This window comes from Stylophora pistillata, chromosome 2, assembly GCF_964205215.1.
Source record: "Stylophora pistillata chromosome 2, jaStyPist1.2, whole genome shotgun sequence".
Taxonomy (NCBI): domain Eukaryota; kingdom Metazoa; phylum Cnidaria; class Anthozoa; order Scleractinia; family Pocilloporidae; genus Stylophora; species Stylophora pistillata.
Window position 1 is genome coordinate 52,961,220 of NC_142520.1, and position 15,508 is coordinate 52,976,727.

The following is a 15,508-nucleotide window of genomic DNA, read 5'->3' on the forward strand; positions in this document are numbered from 1 at the left end:
CTTTAGGGAGATGTATTCGAAAAAAATATTTCAAAGTTTGAAAAATCAAATGTCTACGAGAAAATGGGGAAAAACGAAAATTCGGGTTTTTACCTAATTAATTATGCGAAAAATACAGTAAAATTGAGCAACTTTAGTGTGCTAGTACTGAGGGAGGACGTTTCGTAAGAAATCGGCGGTATTTTTAATGAAAAATATAATTCATTTGATTGTTATTTATGGCACTTTTAGGAGCTTTGGTTTAATTTTAAAATTTACATGTGATTTTTTAACAAAGTACTCTCAAACACTTGTAAAAAGCGAAAAATCGAGCAACTTCAAGCCTTGAAAACACGTCTTGGTATTTGAGAAATCATGTCAAACTGCCTGCTGGCACAAAGTTTAGTCCTTATACAAAAACAAATATGAAATAAAAGTTTTGGGTAATTCAGAAAAGTGCCGGCAAAATAAAAGAGTTTGCGACGCACTGTGGCTAAGGTCAGAAATTTGCATGATGATCAGTTGTAGAAATCGTACTGGAGAGCTACGAAGTAAACAAGATAGTTAAAGATGGTTAAAAAATTTTTGATATGGAAATGATATGAAATTATTCAGTAAGAAATCCGTAGACATTGCTGAAGAGGACTGTAAATTGATGTGTAGATACGAAATTTTCTGATAATTTGAATTTCAGAAGACTCTGTTATTGTTGACCCGCTATTTCAACAGCACTACCGACACCTAACTATAGATAAGGGCCGCTGTATAGTTCACCATTTTTGTTGACCAGGTGTTTATTATCGACATTATTCTTAGTTGAATAGCTACGTTTTCTGCAACTGCGATAATATGATTTCTTTTGAATTATCGCGGATATCTTGAAAAAAGTTGTGTGAGTAAACAAAGTCACGCAACACCGTAAGCTTCTGCCGTGTATTTTTTCACCACAAGATAACAGCCAAACTGTTTATTACGATATTTATCCTAATATTTTTCGGAAAAATGGCCACATTTCTGTCATAAAACTTGATAAAAAGGACTTATGTCACGGTAGCAGTTAAACCGTGTTGCAATCTGGGCCATCATTTTCCATGATGCAATCACGCTCTTCCTCTTAAAGATAAACACGTACTAGGTCTTTCACAGAGCAAGAAAAGATAACGATATCATTTTGTAGCATTGCTTCTCTTCTTGGGGGGGCTTTTGGTGCAAGTTCTGAAAATCCAAACGTGACCGACTTTGTCGAGTTGAAAGAGTGTACTAGAGATGTTACAGCTCACTTGAAGAGTTGTAACATTTTGACGGATGTTGAAAACGTCAGCAACGAGAGGAAATTATTACTTACACGGGCAGGTTAATAAAGATCATTTTGATTTACAATTTTCGATTACAACATGAATACATTTGGACTATTCATTTATACAGTAATAATTTAAGTTTTCTTTACCAGGGATTTTCATCACACAGGACAGTCAGTTGCATATGACGGTATGCCCTAAACACAGAGACGCGTGCGGTACTCGCTGGCGAACAGGCAAGACTAGATGTTGCATTCCAGCAGAAGTAGCGGGTCACAAGTCGACAACCTGTCGAGGTGATCGTGGAATTGACAGAAAACAATCTTGTTTTGTTTTTAAAGAAACTGGAATGCTGGTCACAGCTGGGTCGCGTAAGTGCAGTTAAACCGTACACTGCTTTAGTAGGAGAAATAAATATTTGTTATTTTCCGGCTGGGAGGTTCGTACGGTGAAAAACGGTGACCTCGGTTTTGAAAAGGTTGCCCGAAGCCGTAGGCCAAGGGCAGCCTTTTTAAGACCGAGGTCACCGTTTTTCACCATACGGACCGACCCTTAGCCGGTAAATAAACCTTTTTTTTTTTTTTAACTTAACGAAATTCTTTCCGAAAGAACCCGAATCGTGATTTAGAGCTGTAAATACAGCAAGATCTTCCATAAGCTGAGCAATTTTTTGAGCGAGTAAATGCCGTGGTTAAAATAGAGGTGATGCAAACTATAGAGAGATGCTTTACTGAAACATTTTCATTTGCGTATTGATAAAGGTGATTTAAAACGCTTCCAAACAAACTATAAAACATTATTTTTACAAGTATCTATCACAAACTGACACCTGTCAATTAGAGAGTGCGTAAGAAAAAAAAAGCGCAGGTACTCTTTTGAAAAATAACTAGACTAGTTTGGCAAGGACTGTCTAGTCTATGTTTTCTTTAAGAACAGTCAATGATCTTATGAAAACTAATGTTCACTCTCATCGAAAATTAATTGATGTACGAGGATTTACCTCTGTTCGTTAAGTAAACGGCGAGGAAAGTAATTGTAAGTAAATTCAAATTTTTTATTTTGAAGTTGTGAGAGTTTGCTCGTTTGTTTTCTGCAATGGCGTGTGTAAATCTGATCTTTCCTTCATAAAAACTAAATTCGAATGATACACTCCGACGAGACACAAGAGCATTTAATGCGGCCTTTTCTAATCGAATTCCTTCAGTTTCTGTTGTGCAATTCATGGTTAAAATTTTCAAATTGAACGGACTTGGAAAGACTCACCGAGAGCGTATATTTGTTGGAGAACTGAAATTAAAACTTTGCTTGCTCTTTTATTACGAACAAATTGTTTGAGAAAATTCAGATATTGAATGAATGAAAGTTCCAGCGATTAGTTCAGCTGTAACCAAATACCTCACATTTTAACTTTCTAGGTACTTTTTGTGAACGATTAAAATTAATTATAGACGGTTTTTAGACCCCTTGTTAACCAACGTAATGACACTATTGCTTATGCAAATGAATTCTGAAACCAATACGAGATATATTAATGAAAAATGGCAACGAAAGTAGGGATGTACTCGGCGACTCACGAAAGCGTTACCGTTACCGTGGGTAGAGATAGGAAAATACTGACCGGGTAAAGAACCAATCAGATTGCAGGATTCGTTACCGTGCCCTCTGAGAAAAATGAAGTAAATCAAATACACTGTTATTGCTTTGACCCTCTTTTGACAAATGAAAGGGACGCACTGTGCCCAAGAGGATGAGGAACGCCAACAAACGGCCAATATTGCAGACAACTGAGTCAGTGGTCTCTTTCCTTGCCTAAACTATCGTTGGAAATGCTCCTTCGGAGCAAAATAGCCGACCGAATAGCCATTTAGGGGTGGAACAGGGGGTCTCCTGTCGGGTTCGGTACGGGTATCTTGCCTTCCGGCTCCCACCCCTTTTTTTCTTAGCTTCCTGTCTTTATCCATTCTTCGATTGCCAAATATTTAAAAGCATTGTAGCGTGGTTTCAACAAATTTCTCCCACTTCCCACTATTTTCTAACTCGCTCTTCCTGCCCTTTCCTCTCCCGCCCCCTATTCTCCCGGGCGCTCACTTCCAAGTATCCCCTTTTAGGTTACGCTAAAGTACGAGTGAGCGTTAATCAGTAAGAAGGACTTAGAATACCACCGTTTCATTACCATGCCCATTTATCCTTCCCTAACTCTTCTGTTTTTTTTGTTTGTTTTTTTTCGATCCGTAGCTATTTGCAGGTAATGCCGGGATCATCTGGGTAAAATGATGATGTCTACTTCTGCGAACTCTACAGAAACTGCCTTTTCTTCACCAACAGTTGTTGTTGAACCCGTGTCCGTACAGAAAAGACAGGAAACATTTTTATTGGTAATTGTCGTTTAAACAGGTAGGCAGTCCACACGTTTAATCTGTATCTTGCATTAATTTGCGATCATTAAATTACTTTTCATATTTTTTCCTCCCATAAGGAAGCCGAGGCAAGTAGTACAGAAGATATATGTGAAAATGTAAAACACCTTTCCATTGACGACAGCTACATTTTTGGGTCATCCGAAAACACAAGTACAACTAGCTCAGGTGAAGTGGTTCTTTGTGCCAACAAACTTTTAAGGCTGCTTAATGAATTCCTTTCGGAGTGTGACGTAAAAGCGGTTGATAATCCACAGTTTGAGTGGTTAAAGAGTGCTGATAGAACGAAACGAAGGTACATACAACACACTAGAGATATCCTCGTCGCAGTGTTAAAGGTTGTGTCCCCCGAAAACTCAGGTTATCTTTGGTCAGCACTACAAGCTTCAAGGGCCGTCAATGATGAGCTTGGTTTAGAGGGTATAATGCTCCCATCCCAACGTCTTTACCTCGAGGCCATAGCAGAAACTTACAAAAATGCCGGCAGCTGGGACACACGGAGACAAATCCTTTCAATTATGACTGCCGCTGCGAGTTTTCCTACTATACAAGAATTTATTCCCGGTCTGACCCAGTAGAGATACACTGTGGCGAACTTACATCGCCTTCAGCATGGAGTAGCGACGCCCGTTCCTGTAGGGCCTTCAGCGAGGGTACGGATAGACGAGGCCCAACTTGACCATTTTTTGCAGTTCATTACAAGCCCACATATTATTCAAGATATGCCTTTTGGTCAAAGGAGTCTACGACTGTCCAACGGTAACGTATTGGAAGTACCAAATGTAGTTCGGTGTCTAATACCAGAGGGAATTGCTGTTCAATATGAACAATATTGCAAAGAAGTCGGATTTACCCCTTTCAGTAAAAGAACACTACTGCGTGTATTAGCTGCTTGTAGCGCGACGGTCAGAAAGACCCTCCAGGGACTGGACTATTTTGCAGCCGATGGAGCCTCTGCATTTGACAAGATGATTTCACTCCTAAATCAACTTAAAGGCCTGGTTGAAGATACCACGGTAAGAGGATGGCAGGAAAAGCTCAAGAACTCAAAACTTTACCTAAAGGCGGACTTCAAGGTAAGATATTGCTTAAAGAAATAATAGTCTACTTTCGGGTTTGCTATGACCGCTGAATGAAAGAAGTGAAGAAGCATTTTTTACAGGCTTAGCCTCCATCTGAAATTCCCATCCAACGAGAAGAAGACCTGTTTGTTATTCTATCCATTGTGTATTTTTAAATTTCAAACACTTACCAGCCGGAATTTGTGAATATTTCACCTTATGTCGAGGCTAACCTTGTATGAGTGCGTTCATAATGTCTGTCTTCAGCGGTAACTTTAAATTCGAAAATGGAGTAGTTTTTAAAGTTCATTAACTCCCATTCTCTCCCTGTTATTGATTTCAGGGTGGGCTTTAACATCGCCTACATTTGTGATTTTCTCTACCTCGGCCCTGATCATCCATGCTACTAGTAGTAGGGAAAACCGGGGTTCTGGGACATTTTTGTCAAATCATGTGCATCTCATGTTAATTTGACGTATTTTGATATTTTCACATCTTCAGCATTTTTTTCATTTATTGTGCATTTACGTTATTTTTATAGTAAATGCACCATTTTCACGACCGGTTCACGAGTTTTGTCCCAGATTTTATCGTCCTATCGCATGTGTGTGTATTTTGTCGGACAAAATGATTCGCTTGTCATCATCACCGGATAATGCAACTTTGTTGATCTCTTCCATGTACATCTCATGTCCACGACTTCGAAGGGTGTTCATTTTTCGTAACTGTTTTTCACCATTAAACAAACATTTTTTGTAGTTGTCAAGACTGATGGTTTGATCTACCACTCCTTGTTTTACCCCCTTACACTTCTTTGTTTCTTTTTTGCTGTCAAACATCTTGTAACTGTATAGTTTAGCCCTCAAACCGACAAACTCATCGATGATCTTTCCACCAGCTTCATCTTTGAACATTCCAATCACTTTCTTATTTACACCGACCGGTATTCCTGAAGAGTGACCTTTTCAAATGTTGCTCGTGTCAAATAGACGGTATACATCACCGATCACATCTTTGTAAAAATCTTCGGTTGTTATCTCATAACAAAGACTGTCAGTGTCTGTGAAAAGAAGCTTTGATTTACTCTCTGGGTATTTAGGTTTGATATAATTGTAGTGAAAATCATACATCAATGTCTTACTGATGTCGAGAATGCTCATCCCCAAATACAATGGTTTATTGAAGTAAATCTGTGTTTTTTTCATGTGTATTGCACATAAATCTTCAGAGAAGATGGTACAATATTTGAAGTTTACTTTGTTTGTTAATTTTTTTGCCTTTTCAGCTGTTGTGACAAGTCTGACATCGACACGATTTCGAATATTTTCCATGGTTTTTCCAAAGACTGAGTTGTTCATTAGCTTGTAAAAGTCTTTTTCAAAGTCGTTGTCTGCTTTGGCTCTCAAATTTGTGTTCAAATCAATATACTCTTTCATCCAAGCACTCTCTTCAAACCTGATGATTCTGTGAATCTTTCCAATTTCAACTCCCAGTGATTTATACATCTTCAACGTCTCATGATGAACGATGTAGTTCTTTTTTTCATTTAACGTGCAAACTAATTTTTTTACTTTACCGATCAACAGATTTTCAGGAGCTGGTGGATAGTCATTAAAATGATCTTGAAGCTCGTCTTTTATTCTCTCAAGGTCAACTTCAAGAATGCAAGGAAAGGTCTCCCATTTGTCAAAATCTTTTTCGTTTACCCATTTGAAACCACCTGTTGGTAATTTTTTACTCATCGCCCAACCATACAAATTATTTGCATCTAGATACGTGATAAACTTTGAAGGTTGTTTACAATCAAAGTCTTTTTCCATGTATTTGTTGTTTGCTTTTGAATACCTTGTTGGAATCATACTGACACCACCACGAATACCTGCTTCAAACATGTGTAACATGTTTATATCACTCAACAACTCAAGTTTTATTTCAGTCAACTTGAGACAAGCATCCCAAGCCAAACCAGGTGCGGTGTAATACCAACAAGGTTCAAGATCGTAGTTCTCTTTGCAAATTTCTCGAAAGTTTTCAAAAACATCGGCTAGTAAAAGAACATCACTTTGATTGTATAAATTATGATAATCTCGAAATGTCTTACACCCAAAACCTCTCCACACATTTTTAGCATGAGTATAATCTTCATCTGAGATACCTTTACCACTCAACACACTAAAAAAAGCTTCTTTTGGTGGAAGACATAACTTATCGAGCTTGTCTATCGAATTAACCCATTCATAAGGATAAACACCCTTTCGCATCAATAATTTAAGCTTTTCTCCAGAATAATATTTTCCTGTATTTTTTAAGGAAGACTCACCCTTTTTGACAAGGTTTCCAACAAGCTTGTCAAGACTGGAAGCCATGAATTTGAAGCTGTCAATGAATCTCAACTCTCTCTTTACCTCAACGTCTTTTTCTTCCTTTTTATTAAAAAACTTGTCAACCACAACGTGTTTCGTAAAGCTGATGTATTCGGTACACCTATTGAAGCTAGAAGAGTTCCGAGAAAACCTCCACTCTGACTTTTTGTCGGCTTCATTATCAAGTTACCACCAGAGTGAAGAGCATTTGAAAGGTCTTGTTTCTGCTTTTTTGATAAAGCGTCCACATACGGCAAAAGTTTCATAATATTTGAATTTGGAATCAACATACCGTATTGTTGTAAATACAAAGCTGGTATGTATATATTCACATACATTGACGGTGTCAAGTCTCAACATCTACATAATCTCAAGTTTACCTTGAGCAATTCGTTTGTCACCACAGCAAGCGGCATATTGATGCCGTTGCCCAACACACGAAACGCTTGGGTTAATACCGCTAATAGCGTTTTGCTGTATTTCCAAGCTAACACATCGCTGAGCATAGCGACTGATAACAGTGCTACTATACTCGATGGAACTGGCAACAGTTATCTGTTGATTGCGAAGCAAGATTAATGCGGCTTTGCCGCATTAATTAATCCTGCGAAGCAGGATTAATCGCGAAGCGATCGCCTTGTCCTGTGAAAAAAAAGCTAATTTTATTATGAGTCACTCATAATAAAATGTCTGACGCAGAATCGAAGATTTTCAACTTTAATCACATCGACTACTCTATCGGTGAAGAGAAGATCGATGAACTCAAGGCTTTATACAAACACTATCACAAGAAGTGGTGGTGCTCTCGCAAGATCTACACCATCTTCAAACGAAAGAGCCTTCTCTGTAAACTGGGGAGTACCACGCTCATCATTGTTGGTGGGATAGCCGGTGGGGTAACCCTAAATCCGATACCCCTCGCTACGATATCTGGCACCGGACTCCTTCTCAAAACGTTTACAGAAGTGAAAAAGTTTGACCAAAAGATCAATATGAGCAAATTTGCTTTCACTACCTATGAGAAGATATTGACCGATCTGAGAAGCTATCTGAGAGGAAGGACCTTCAACAGCGATTCGTTCCTCGATGAGGTGAAGCAAATCGATGACACCATCACAGATCTTTGCCCGATATTTCAGTCGAACAAAATCCTCAAGCAGTATGAAAAACGCTTCGGTAACCTCTAAGGTAGACCTCTTCCCCGAAGCTTCACTTCGGTGCTTTCCTTTTTTGTTTCGAAAAAGGAAAAAAGGTTGGAGATCGTCTGTTTCACAAATCTCTGCGAAAATTAACATCGACCCAAGCGGGGAGTGGTTTTAAAAATCCGCCGGATAACTGTCTCTGCGAAAAATAACATCGACCCAACCGGGGAGTGGTTTTAAAAAACCGCCGCATAACTGTCTCTGAGTCAATTGCATTGATAAATAATCACGACCATCAGATAGAAACATAGTGAAGAGGGCTTTCTTTTGTTTCTTTGTGAGAAGATCCATTGCTTCTTTGCGAGCTATGAACTTAGGAATGTCTCGGTCATATATGCGAAGGTACATGTCTGAGACCGGCTCTTCCTCAACCTCTTCTTCAACCTCTTCTTCAACCTCTTCTTCAACTTCTTGAAATATAATCTTATCTTCTTCAAGAATAACTTTGTAACTTGTGAGTTTTGACATGGTTGTAATACTTGTAATGAGCTTGCTTTTAGTTATCTTTGTAACTACTAAAGATAAAAAAAATCAAAAAAAAGAGTGGTTCCATACCGACCAAAAAAAATCAGCACACTTAAAGACAAATGTCGCGCCGTCAAAATTATACCATATGCGCAATAATTTGACGTGAATGTGCAGGGCCGAGCCGCCGGAAAGTACCAAATTATTGTATATTCGCAATAATTTGACGTAAATGTCTTGGGTTAGGCCATAAAAAGTACTAAATTTCGCTAATTTAACTTAGATTTACACTAATGTAACAAAAGTGAGCCGCACGAGGCCACACGAGGATCACGAGGATCACGAGGTGCCACTTAATAAACAATAAAATATCACGTGCAAGACAATAGGAAATTCCAGATGTCCCTAGTAACTGAAGAGGTTGAAACCGACTTGAAATTTTTTTTTCGACTCCTACGGTTGTTAGGGACGTCTATTGTCTTGCACGTGATATTTTATTGTTTATTAAGTGGCACCTCGTGAAACACGTTACACGCGAGACAGACCTTCACGTCTTATGATTACATCATCTAACCGGTATGATTGAAATTTGCATAAAACCACAAAAACCGGTCACACAACACACTTAAAGACAAATGTCGCGCCGTCAAAAATATACTATATGCGATCGGGTGAAATGATTGATAAAATCTGGGACAAAACTCGTGAACCGGTCGTGAAAATGGTGCATTTACTATAAAAATAACGTAAATGCACAATAAATGAAAAAAATGCTGAAGATGTGAAAATATCAAAATACGTCAAATTAACATGAGATGCACATGATTTGACAAAAATGTCCTAGAACCCCGGTTTTCCCTACTACTGCTACTTTTATAACTTTAGTGTATAAGCCTCGTATTTGTCTTTGCCAAGTTACTGCTGCACGTGAAAATCAAGCACGCGAGCCGCGAAGCCGCGAGCCGCGATAAACGATGACGTCGTGATTTGCAAACACGCTGGCTGAGATAAGAACTATACGGATGACAAAATGCAGACTGCAAGCAGTCTAATATAACTTAGAAGTGATCAGTCTTTTTTTACAAATTACAACTAATAGTAACAAAAACCATTTTACATACTTGAAACGGAGGGTGGGGCGAGTGCTTTAAGTTTTTGTTTTTCTGCGTTTACATACTAAGAAAATAATGGTATATTAATAGGTGCACGTTGACGATGAGGCTACCATAGCAGATCATTGTATGTCATATGCTTTGAGTGATCCGAGTGACAACTGTTTTCAGCAGAAGTGCCAACATACCCATGAGGACCACTGTTTTCAATGTGAAGAGCTTGGTACTGTTCTAGATGAGATTCAAGGGGCTGTTGAAGAGGCTTATTTTCACACGAAAGATGATCATGACGAAGCCACCTACTTGGTAAAACACAGCAAGGACGTAATTCATGCTTGGAAGGCTCACCAACTCCGTACAGTGAGGCAAGACCAGTCTAGATTGAAGATTCTCAGAGAGCTAGATAGTGGTTCAGGCTTTATTACCCAGGACTGGGTCATGAAATTTCTACCGCGCAAGTATCGTGAATCTCAGCCAGACTGGTTCGGTAAGCGCGGCATCTCTTGGCATATATCCGTTGTCGTGCGCCGCCGAGCCAACCAGTTTGAGTCACAGGGATTTGTACATATTATCCAGAACTGCACCCAAGGAAGTTCCGCTGTGGTCTCCATTATGGCACATATCCTTAGAACTTTGAAATCAGAGCACCCGGAAATCAATCAAGCATTTTTTCGTCAAGACAATGCAGGGTGCTACCATAGCACTTATACTTTATTGTCAGTGCCAACAATAGAAAAAGAAGCAGGATTTCACGTTGCTGAGATAGGCTTCTCAGATCCCCAGGGCGGAAAAGGGCCTGCTGATCGTATGGCTGCAACAATTAAAGGACACATAATACGATTCATAAACGAGGGGAACAATGTTACCAATACGAAGGAAATGAAACACGCGATTCTATCCCATGGGGGTCTACCAGGGATTCGTGTAGTGTTGTTAGACAGTCTTAGGGAACGCGAAACTGTTCCCCCAACGCAACAGAAGATTAATGGCATCAGTAAACTGAACAACTTCAGTTTTTATCCCGGTGGAATGAGGGTGTGGCAGGCATTTGATATAGGCCCCGGCAAATGCATCTCTTTGGAAGGAATTAATAGTAAACCTTACGTTATATTCTCTATCCAGTTTCTAGCTATAATGTAGCGTGATCTCTCTTTAGTTTTGAGACTGAAAACCTCAGCGAGGGAAAGCTTGAAATCAAGATCACTTAAAAACATCAAACCTGTCGTCAGTTTTTGTTATAAAAATTTATTTCAGTTTTTTTTTATTTAGAACACTATACTAGAAAAATAAACTTTTACTATGTGAATCGCAGGAAATCTCACTCTGGATAATGGTTTGGTGTGTTTGATTTTTTTTTTTAATCTTTGATGTTATTATTTTCCACAGAACGCTATTACCAAAATATTTCGGTTACTTTTTCCCTCGGAGAATTTAAAGAGATCGCCCCAAGGAGAAAACTTAAAGAGCCCACTAAAACTTTCACAACGGATCCCGCAGAGGAAGAGGACTATGGCCGTGAAGCGAAAGGCGATGATCAAGTGTTTCCATGTCCAAAAGAGGGCTGCACACGTATTTTCCAACGGCACTCTTCTCTGGAAAAGCATCTCGCGTTCGGAACATGCACAAAGACGGTTGAAAGAGAGACACTTCTTGATAAAGCGAAGGTTAAGTATGCTGCAAGGCTAGTGGAAGGTTCAAGTTCCGTGCCAACTATTCCTCTACTTCCTGAAACCTGTCCTCGTAGCACTGGATATGTGACACCGTCGGAAGGCTTCGCTTTAAAACAAGTTAAGAAAGCTTACCCGTTTGACGAAAAGCAACGAGAGTATCTAACTGCTAGATTTACCATCGGACAAGAAAGTGGCAAAAGGGTCGACGCGGAAATGGTTGCAACAGAAATGAAAAGAGCAAAGGGATCGAACGGGGAGCGCTTGTTCAGTGTCTCTGAGTTTTTGACAACTCAACAAGTAGCTTCATTTTTTTCCAGAATGGCAGCAAAAGTGAAACAGCAGACAGCCCCCTGCGCACAAGCTGTAACTGAGCAAGATCTGGTTGCTATGGAGGAAGAATCTAATTTTTCAAATGCTAAGGAGTCTATTTTTGAGCAGTTAAATGTAACTCATCCTATTAATTACCAACAGTACAGCATCTGTTCCATAGTCGAGAGTAACACACTCAAAAATCTCAAACTTGCAATCTTAAAACTCCTTTGCGAGAGTTTCAATCTTGCATTACCACCTAAGGTTGATCAGAGAAAAAAGACATCTTACATCGCTCTGCTCGAAAACCTTGTTAGATGCTGCTCTTGCAGTGCAGTTTAAAAGGCAAATGGCCAAAGGCTGCTTAAAAAAGATGATATGAATGTCAAAACATTGGAATCAAGCCCAACATTCTATAGGTATTGAAAAGAGCGTATATTCTACAAATTAAATAATAGATCATTTCAATGAATAATTCCGCACTCTGTATATTTCTTATAGAAGATAGATTTGTTATTAATTCTTATCTCTTTATTATTCCAAATTACATAATGGGAATAATTAATATCAGAGAGAGCATTTCTTAAATCTGCCTATCAGTCAAGTAACTGTTGATAAAAACCGTTTAAACTTAAATTGAGATCCCTTACATCATAATTGCATTTTAAGAGTAGAGTTCCTCCCTATTTTTTCAAATGAAATTCAATTGAAAATACCACTTCTATGGACCTACTCGCTCGTCAAGAACCTGTGGAATCCAGGAGAACCTTAGGGCTTTAATTTGGGCTTCAAGATCTGTAAGATTCAGACCACCGTTCTTCAGGGAGTTCATGACTGACAGTCTAGTCAATTTATCTGGACCTTTCCACAAAAATTTATATATTATCCTCTCCATCTGTTGAATGATTTCTTGTCGAGTTTCCAATATTGTAGAAACACATAACAGCTTTAATTTGGTATGACTGAGAAACGATTGTTTGATGTTCACTCTGCCAAACAAGGACAAACCCCTCAGGTTGATGGTTTTTTTTTTTTTTTTTTAATTTGTCTTATTTCTTACTTTCTTTCTGCTCACAGAAAATCGTTGTTTTGGTAATTAGTGGAACTCAGTGTTTTGCATAGTTAAAGATATCATGGCTAGAAATCATGTAAGGAATTAGCATTTATAGTGACTCTCAAAATTTTAAAACAAGTACCTTAAGTTTGATGGATAAATATGATTGCTCGGCTCTTTAAGGATGGTTGACTCATGTAATTGTTGAATAATTTTCACTAGAGTGATTCCTGTGAGGCTCACAAAAGCCGTGAAGCTCCATCAGCACGTGTTATTGAGCCTTTACCCATGGTAGCCCCCGCTCTAAACAACATGTGCGGTAACAGCAGTAGCAGTAGCAACAACAACAACAACAACTTGATTACTAGTCAGAAAGCAATGCTACCAAGTCGCTTTACTTATTGAATGCACGTTCCCTTTTTCTGAAGCTAGACGAATTAACAGCATTACTGGCAACGTATCCAGTTGACTTATTAGTCGCTATCACAGAGTCGTAGTTGCGTAGTAATATCGATGACAGCCTTTTATCAATCAGTGCTTTCGATCTCAGTCTTCCGCAAAGATCGAGTAGCTGGCCGAGCTGGCGGAATCTGCGTTTACTTGAACGACGCAATACCTTGTAGGCGGCGATTGGACTTAGAAAACCCGAACCCATTGCCTGTGGCTCACTTTTGCGCCCCAAACGCCTGCTTAGACCTTTATCTGGCATGGCTATCTGCGTTGTTTATCACCCTCCAGATAGACCTGCCTAAAGTCACAAAGAACTGAATGACTATTTATTTAATGCTACTGATCGTCTGTTTGACGAACATCCTGACCATGGTCTGGTTCTTCTAAACGATCTCAACGATTTCGATTGTAGCGACCTGGTTTCTCATCACAGTTTAAAGCAAGTCGTTCAACAACCTACTGGAGACTCTACTATCTTACATCTTATTGTAACAAATATGCATAACCTCTATAGCAGCCCACCTATCCATGCCCCGCGAGGCTCAAGTGATCATAACATCGTATTTTGGCAACCTAGTCTAGCGCACAGGCAGTCCCCGCGGGTTAACACCCCTAAGCACGCGGTGCATCGGCGTTCCCCAGGGAACAAAACTCGGTCCAACATTGTTCCCGCTAATGATTAACAATGCTGATGATGATCCACTGCACGTAACCTCCAACGCTAGCATTTCTGCAAGCCTTCCAGGCCCAGTTCTTCAAAGGCTGATTAGTGCAATCCCAGGGTTAATTAACCATGGTTTCTCTATTTCTTTGTTTAAAAGCCTTTTCGGACAATCTTCTCTTTTCTTTTCAGAACATCTTATTAACAAATTGTAGACAAAAAAAAAATCATATTGAATTTTCTTTCAAAGCTTTGAGATCTAAAATCAGATTTCACACTCACCCTGGGTTTTCTTAACCCATCTTTGAACAACCTGATTCCGGTGTGCAATCATGAGTGAAGTAATGGATTATGAGAGTGTAAGGGCTTATTCAAAAACTCAAAACAATACAATGAGCATAGTCGTTGGACCGACTGACTGTACGACTGATTGACTGACTACATGTCATCTTAGTGAATGACCGGCAACTGGTTGGCTGACTGCATAATATTTAAACAATATAATACTTTGAGTTTCCGAGCAAACACAGGAATAACTACACGGATACGAATAAACAAAACTACAAAACTTGACGTGTACTACAATCAAAACTCGTTTCCATGGATTTAATCAAATAAGGAGCGACATTGGAAATTGCAGTGGTATGTACATTCATATGACACAGCATGATACTCTACTAAGAGCAAATCCTAGACAGTAAAATGCGAATATTCCAAGGTAAGAAATATGCGTAAGAAGTAAAATGTACGCTGCTTTATCTTCATCTGCAGTCTTTAGTTACTGCTGGGGATCTCCTTTTTACTTCTTCCAGACTTGATGACCGAGGTTAGGTTCCTGTTTCACGCTTGATTCATTCTACAAACCATTCCATGAGATCCTCAGATCATTTGATAATGACACATACAGTGTACAATGAAAATTTGCGGGAGTTTCATCTAGCGGAGAGCAAGCTTAATTTTTCTTACTTTTTCTTCGGGAGCACATTCTTGAGATTTTCGCTTTGAAATCTTTACGAGTTTGATAAAGGGGTTTTCCGGATATTCTGTGTCCTCTTGAGGTATTAAGAGCGACTTTTTTTCAAGACCGCGTAAGAGGCGGCACATCGACCGATAAATGACTATCCTCATTTCAGTCAGAGACACCTTATGGTGAACATAGCGACGTGGTATGGTTTTTTTTCCACACATGCCTCTTCATCCTAAAAAATTCACAAAGACTAAAACGAGCGTCGGTAGCCGTGAAATGGCGGATATCAGTGCCCCGAGTAGAGGCAAATGAAGTTACTCATGAAAAGTGCGAAAGAAAGCAGGCCCATATTAATTTTATAGATTTGTGTACGAAGGATCGAGGTATTGTTTAAGTAAACGGGACCATTTCATTTAATTTGGAGCCCATGGTACGCTTTTGAAAATCATCAATATTCTAAAATCCAAGTATCGCATTTCGTAGGAAATTTCCAATTATCA

General features: G+C 39.1%; 1 protein-coding gene across 1 annotated transcript; it reads left to right on the forward strand.

Annotated features, from left to right (window-relative positions):
* The first annotated feature begins 1,421 nt into the window (after positions 1–1,421).
* On the forward strand, positions 1,422–11,233 carry LOC148740311 (uncharacterized). Its single transcript, XM_088750511.1, has 4 exons — positions 1,422–1,648; positions 3,513–3,652; positions 3,754–4,770; positions 9,988–11,233. The coding sequence occupies exons 3-4, from the start codon at positions 4,417–4,419 to the stop codon at positions 11,035–11,037; spliced, it is 1,404 nt and encodes a 467-aa protein (XP_088606637.1). The 5' UTR covers positions 1,422–1,648; positions 3,513–3,652; positions 3,754–4,416; the 3' UTR covers positions 11,038–11,233.
* The last annotated feature ends 4,275 nt before the right edge of the window (positions 11,234–15,508 follow it).